This window comes from Nannospalax galili, unplaced genomic scaffold (genome assembly GCF_000622305.1).
Source record: "Nannospalax galili isolate Female #2095 unplaced genomic scaffold, S.galili_v1.0 scaffold551, whole genome shotgun sequence".
Lineage (NCBI taxonomy): Eukaryota > Metazoa > Chordata > Mammalia > Rodentia > Spalacidae > Nannospalax > Nannospalax galili.
The window spans coordinates 39,722-47,397 of NW_008329034.1; the positions used below are offsets into that span (position 1 = coordinate 39,722).

General features: G+C 38.0%; 1 protein-coding gene across 1 annotated transcript in view; it reads left to right on the forward strand.

The window, feature by feature from the left end:
- The window catches only part of LOC103731797 (olfactory receptor 14J1-like), a 9,835-nt gene extending 6,085 nt beyond the window's left edge, over nt 1-3,750 (forward strand). The window contains exons 2-3 of the mRNA XM_008830259.2: nt 2,667-2,813; nt 2,909-3,750. Of these exons, the coding sequence (XP_008828481.2) occupies nt 2,667-2,813; nt 2,909-3,750 (989 nt within the window). The remainder of the gene's footprint in view (nt 1-2,666; nt 2,814-2,908) is intronic.
- Nucleotides 3,751-7,676: the final 3,926 nt, after the last annotated feature.

Sequence of the window (7,676 nt, forward strand, 5' to 3'; positions counted from 1 at the left end):
AAGAAGTGAAAACCACTAAGCTGGAGACAACATACCCCAAGCTCACCACCTCCCTCTCCCATTACCTGAGTTCTAATGGCTCATGTCTCAGGGGATAGAAAGAAAATGGGGAGTTCTGTTCATTAAATTCAGGCTTTCATTTGCAATGATCCCACTTGCCCAAAGAAACCATGATGCAAACAGGGTGTCCCCAAGGGATGTAATAATTTTTGAAAATCTCTGACTATAACCAGGAGTTGTCAAAACTCACCAGTCAGCCTGGAGAAATACCTGCATACTAAGACATCTGGGGTGAGTTTTTGAATCATGAATGAGGAAAGGATTCCATGGACATTCTGGAAGCTCTATACATCCTTCAAATAATATTTACAAAGGTAGGAATATGATTCTATGCTGTAAGGAAGCCTACCTTACTGAAAAGTAAAGAAAAACTAAGTCTGTACATTTATTTCATATAACCATGTTAAATATGAGGAAGGTTTAATGAAAAAATATATTGTTAACAATTAATGTTTTATATATATGCTTATTCTAAAACCAAGTCCCATACTCCCTGCTCTGAAGAGGAAAGACAAGACCTTGATGGAATACTTTCACTGTAGATGTGGCCACTCTCCCAATGCCCTTACATCTTTATATATGTGGATATGAAGCTTACATGAGAGACATGGTATGAATCTCAAGAACCCTCACATTTCAATTTTCTTTAAGTATTTAGAGAAAATGTTGAACTTATTTTCTGCATAGACTCTTAAATTGTGAAGGACTCTAGCATGCTATGCAACTTGTAAAAATGAATCTAAACAATAATTTACGTAACTCACTTCCATGTCTGTATGTAAACGAGTAGAAATATGAAAGATTAAAATGTTAAATGTTAAAAATTATTTATAAACTGCACTGTTATTCATAAATTCAAGGGAAAATTGGACAGAAAAAAATAACTTGGAATTAGAGAATTCATTATGTAGCTTTGGTCTCAGTCACACAAGGTTTGCATTTTGTGTTTAGGTAGTTTGTTAGGAATAAATAGGCAACAGAATATTATGGAAGTATAAATATGAGATTTCAGTACCCAGAATAGATACTGATATTATAAAGTATTTATTTAAAAATAGATACTGATATTTTCAAGTGTGACAGAAAAATTCAAACACTCAATAAGATGTCCATTCTTCGCCTCTCCTTTCCCCTCCCCCCACCTCTCTGTCTCCTTCTCTGAGTCACCTGAATGTTGGGATTAAGGCTTCTGTCACCACAGTTGGACCAAATACAGATGTTGTCTCTAAATCAAACAATGAAATGTGAGTAGGCAATAGTGACAGATGTCAGGCTAACCCTCTGCAAATGAATGCGTGAAAAGGGAACATTGATTGTGCTTTCCCCAGAAGGGTGACATGAGATGGACAAAATGGCTATCTCAGGTTTACAAGGCATGAGGAAGATCTGCCCTTGAGAAAGAGGATTCTACCAGACATCCATTTAAACTGATGAGTGACCTGGACACAAGGAAACATGAGATTCCACAAGGCAAATAAAACCATCAAAACACAAGTAGATGGTCTTCTGTACTAGCTGCCAAGACCACAAATGTCACATGGAAGAGCGAGCATCAACACTGGCTTCTGATTAGCCTTCACATGCCAGGGGGCATTTTGGAGAGGGAGAATGAATGGTCAACTCTATCCAACAAAGATATAACTGTGGATCAGGAAATACAAACTGTCTTCTCTGTTATGACAAACGGAGACCCCCATGAATCTCATCTACTTCTGAGGTCACACACTGCAGATGTGAATACTTTCCTTCCAATCTTAACCCACTTCTCACATTTTTGCTTTCTTTTCAACTGTGGCTGCTTTAGAGGGTGTTCAGAAATTGTTCCACCGCTGTAGCTGAGCAAGTGATGTAAATAGGAGATATGCCCATTGGACGACCAAGAGAAATTCCTAAATACCAGATGATTGGTACTGGACATAAGAAGGGAAATACCTAACCTGAGATAAGTATGTAGGCACTGTGTGAGTATACAAGCCCGTATGTGTTCCTTGGCAGGAGTGTTCTTGCTTTGATTTCGCTCTCAGATCCATTGGCTATGATTGTTGAGGGAAAAGAGAAGCACAACCCATTTGGCCCCTAGGGGTCAAAATAAAGAAGCTTCTTAATGTGTTGCCCATGTTTTCTGCTAGAAAGGACACTGATATCAAATCTCCATTGGGAGTTATTGTTGAAGTTCAAAAGTTTTTCTTTCTTTACAGGGTCATATTGAGCTGCTTAAATTCAGTGCACTGCACAAATGTATTGGAGCCAAAGTTCACAATTCTTTCACCAATATCCCAGCACTGTATTCCTACTGCTGACTTCACAGTAATGGGTTTTTCCAGTGGAAGGGGAAGAAATATTTTTGTAAAGTAAATCACCTTTTTACTGAGACGGTGTTGCTAATTTGATTTCAGGCTCATCCTTCTGATGCAGCTAGTTTTCTACTAAAACACTGAGCCCAAAATACTTAAGAATCTGATGTTTATCATTTAAATCTCACATGAAGTGCACAACTGATAAACTACACAGATTCTCTGCCATTAGTTGTTGAAGCAAACAGTGCTAATTAAAGCCATACTTGTTTGTGCTTTCTTTGTGTTTCATTTCACGTTTTTATTTTCCAGCTGCTTCCACAATTTCTATTGTCAACATGATTGTGAGAAACATAACCACAGTGAGTGGCTTCTTCCTCCTGGGGTTCTCTGACAAGAGGGAGCTGCAGATTCTACATGCTTGGCTCTTCTTGCTGATGTACCTGTTGGGCTTGGCAGGCAACTTCATCATCATCACCATCACAACGACAAGAGGGAGCTGCAGATCCTACATGCTTGGCTCTTCTTGCTGATGTACCTGTTGGGCTTGGCAGGCAACTTCATCATCATCATCATCACAACACTGGACCCGCAGCTCGAATCACCAATGTGTTACTTCCTGAAACACCTTTCCCTTCTTGACCTCTCCTCTCTGGCTGCCACTGTTCCCCAGTCTATCCACAATTCCCTGACTGGCAGTGGATACACTTCCTATGACCAGTGTGTGCTGCAGGTTTTCTTCTTCATATCCTTTGGTGGCGCTGAGGTTGCCATTCTCACAGTGATGTCCTATGACCGCTATGTGGCCATCTGTCTCCCACTGCACTATGAGATCATCATGAGTCCCAGAACATACAAGTTGGCTGTGACATTTGTGTGGATAAGTGGACACATTCCAGGAACCTTGTACACAGCAACCACATTCTTTGTGATATTCTGCAGAGCCAAAATAATCCACCAGTTCTTCTGTGATGTCTCCCAGTTGCTCAAGCTCTCCTGCTCCAATGATTACCTTGGAGTGACTGGAGTGGCTGCTTTCATGGCTGTGGTGGGAACTGCTTGCTTTACTGCCATTTGCCTCTCCTATATCCAGATATTCTCCACCATCCTCAGGATGCCCTCTGCTGCATTCTGGTCTAAGGTCTTCTCCACCTGCCTGCCCCATCTCTGCGTGGTCACATTTTATATTTCCACTGGTATCTTTGCATATCTGAAGCGACCTTCAGACTCTCCAACTGCTTTAGACCTCATCACCTCTATGTTTTACACAGTAGTTTCCCCAACCCTCAACCCTGTTATCTACTGTCTGAGGAATGAGGCCACGAAATCAGCTGCAAGAAAGTTACTGTTAAGGTACAGATTCCCTAGAGGAAGTTTAGTTTGGTCTTGTTCATAGATGGCAAAAATTTACAAAAGATATTTTTTTGTAAATGGAATGTCAATATCTTTTATTAGCAGTATGCACTAATCTCTTTTCTGTAAATCGCATATATGACCAATGTCATTACAGAAATTCCTCCTCTGAATTCTCTAATTCAGACCTTGAGATAATTCTGATTCTTTCATGTTAAGGGCATGTATACAACTATAACCTAGTAATACAGGCCCAATACTTACAAATGCTCAAAGTGGATACACAGAGTCAGGTAAGTGGGCACACCAAAATTATAGTAGTTACTGAATTCTCTAATTCAGACCTTGAGATAATTCTGATTCTTTCATGTTAAGGGCATGTATACAACTATAACCTAGTAATACAGGCCCGATACTTACAAATGCTCACAGTGGATACAAAGAGTCACGTAATTGGGCACACCAAAATTATAGCAGTTAGAATATGTGCATGTGCAATCTCACAAGTATAATAAACTATAACACCATGTACTTATAATTCCAATCACGAAACAGCTGATGGTCACTTCAACCATTTAATTTCAAATGCCCATTTCAAGTTTTGGTGTCTGTACATACAAATTTTACATATTGCAACAATCCAAAGGATATTACTGTGTATACTCACCATTTAAGTGTAATCACTCTACAGACTGCACATGTTTATTGGAAGCCACTCGAAATGCACTCAACTTTCTGAAACTTACTTATATTCATTGATTTTTTTTATTTTAACAGAAGAAAATTGAAGTCATATTCTTGTTAATTCTAAAGAATGATGCCTTTGAGTTAAATAGTATAAAACTTGAAGTTTATTGCCACTATGTAAAATTAGTTTACAAAATACTAAAACATTGTATATGATCATTACAATGAGTGATCATGTGGTTTCCATGAAGTCCCCATTACTGTTTTATTTCATGTAACAAATGTAGAGAGGATTTGTTTTCTAAGCACCTAACAACTAGAAATATGCTGCTGTATATGTAGAATAAAAGTTGGAAGGATTTCTCACATACATTTTATTTTAGAAGCTGGGCATAGTGCTGCATGCTTTATTCCCAGCACCTTGGAAGGCAGATGAAGGTGGATTTCTTTGAGATCAAGGCCACTCTGGTACATTGCATGTGTTATTCTGTCTTAGGCTCTGTAGTTTAAACCCTGTTTTAATAAATAAAGCAGTAGCATTTGTCACAATACACAAAAAGTCGCTATTTGTTTCAATATAAATTTCATATCAAGCTGATTGTGAGTTCCCGTAGCAAAAAATTTATGTTTTGTAAGGACATAATCTCCAATAATTTTCATTATTCTGCTTCATAAAATACGAAATATTTCAATCTACCTGCAATGATACATAAATTCTGCTATATTTTTTAGTTCTATTTCAATGAAATACTTTAATTTCTGAACTATTATTCTGCTATATTATTTTAACAAGTATATTGATTAAAATATTATTTGAATTACAGTTTTTCAATTTTTTTATTATTTTCTTCAGTATATAACAGTCTTTATTGTTATTTACTTTATGTATGTATGTGAGGGTTTGTGTGTGTGCGTGTGACGGGGAAGAAAGAGAGAGAGAGAGACAAAGAGAGAGAGAGAGAGAGAGAGAGAGAGAGAGAGAGGAGCCTATATGACTGTGCCTCTCTACCTATTTTCATCTTTGTTCTTTTCTGGAGACTTGGCATCCACCACTGCATAACCAGACAAGCTGGCACACAAGGTTCTGGGTATTCTCCTGTCTCCACCACTTCCTTCCAAAGGGCTCCTGGGATTACAGAATCTTCACCAATTCCTCTGGTTTCTAGGTGTGTGGTGCTTACTATGCACTGTGGTATTACAGATATGCCTGTATTAAAAATTCTGATATTTAGTATCAATTTTAAGATCAAGGGGAGATCTGAACGGCTAAGAATCTGCTCCTTCAGGATTCTTTTGAAGCTGTGTTTTATTGAAACAATATATCCAGAGTGAAATGGGAAATAAAATTAGACCCTTATCAGATCATTTTGGTCCATTTGTCCCTATTCCTAGAACACACACACACACACAAACACACACACACACACACATACACACACAAACATACACACACCAGAAAAAGATGTTATCAATTAAATTTTATGCATTGTTTTACACACAAATGGAATAATTATATCTACATTATTTTCAAAGAATAATCTCTGCTTTCAGCGATTTTGCTACTCAACACACACATACAAACACACACTCATCCACAAACACTCAACTCGAACACATCTATACACACAAACACACATTATATAAACACATATATACGTACATGTATGCACACATGCACACACACGTAAACACGTATACACATATACACAAACACATCTACATAATACTCAAATACAAACACACAGACACAATTACACACAGTCACACACAGGCCCACACCTACACACACACATATGCACACACATATACACACATATATTCATGCACACACATACACATATGCAAAGACAGATATATACACGCACACACAAACACATATACACATTTATACATGCCTTCACACACATTCACATATACACTCACACACACATACATGCACACACATACATACAGACACACACATGCACACTCATATATGGACATATACACATCTACACATACACTCACATATATACCCACACATACAAACAAATGTATACATTATGCTGAGTCCAAGACACGGAATTGTCATGAGAAGTTTAAGCTATGTTTAGGTTACAAGAGGAGCTCAAGAAGAGGATTGTTCTCATGACAAACAGGGTGAGATAATACTGACTTTCTGGTTGTAAGGTTAACTAAATTAATTGTTAGAGTATGTCCACATTGTAAAAGTCACTACTATATATAAGGGTTCTAATCATCACAGTGAAATCAAATAGTCAAGATTGCATCCAAGCACTTTTACCTACTTAGCTGTACCTACAATCCATAAAATATTGCATTACCTTTATAACTTTCATAGCCTTATTTTAGTGGCTTTAGGAATATCGTGTGTCCTTGAAGATTAACACTTATATTATAGGAATCCCAACCTTCGTTAGATGACTGAAAAGCCTTGCATTAGATCACCCCATGTTATACAAAGGGACTCCAGAAAATGTTTTTAAAGCTAGGCAGGGGGTCATAGAGGCTAAAGATCTGAATCACTTGGGATGTGTTTTCACTAGACTCTCTTTGCTAGATCTAAATGTGAGACTCTCTCAGCCCCAATAGTGAAGAGCTACATTGAAGGAAAATTTTAAGTCACAATGTCTGACAAGTTCTTAATACTAAAAGGTGGTCCAAAGAGGCAACTATTAGAAAAAAAAGTTGTAAGGGAAGAGGAAAAGAGGAAGGTCATCCATGTGATGGAACCAGGCTGTACACACGAGGGTTGACAAGGGGGGACTGTGCATGTGGGAGAGGCAATAGCCCTTTGGGCTGTGGTTCCTGGCATCTTAATCAGGGTCTTGTGGAAAGTGCATCTGGCTCTTGACTCAATCCTGAAGACTGGAAATTAGATTTGAGAGTGGTGAACCACAAAGGCAGCTTATCCCATAGTCTACTCAAAAAATCATTAGCCAGGATTGGAGAAAGAGCAGTGGCTTCCTTTTCTCAGGTGAATAAACTTACACAGCCTGTTGAGCCCTGCCGTGGCTTATTACATAGAATTTACACAGGAGTTTTTATCTTAATAATGTGCCATTTGTTAGTTGTTGCCATTTACTCCAAAGTGAACTGTCTGATTTAGAAAGTCTTTTCTGCACCTATACCTTGTAGGAAATGCCTATGTTTACCTCTACCTTTTTCAGCAATTCAGGTTTCACATTGAGGTCTTCGATCCATTTGGAGTTTATTTTTATAAGGATCATAGATATATCATTTCATTCTTCTACAAGTGGAAATCCAACCTTCACAGCATAA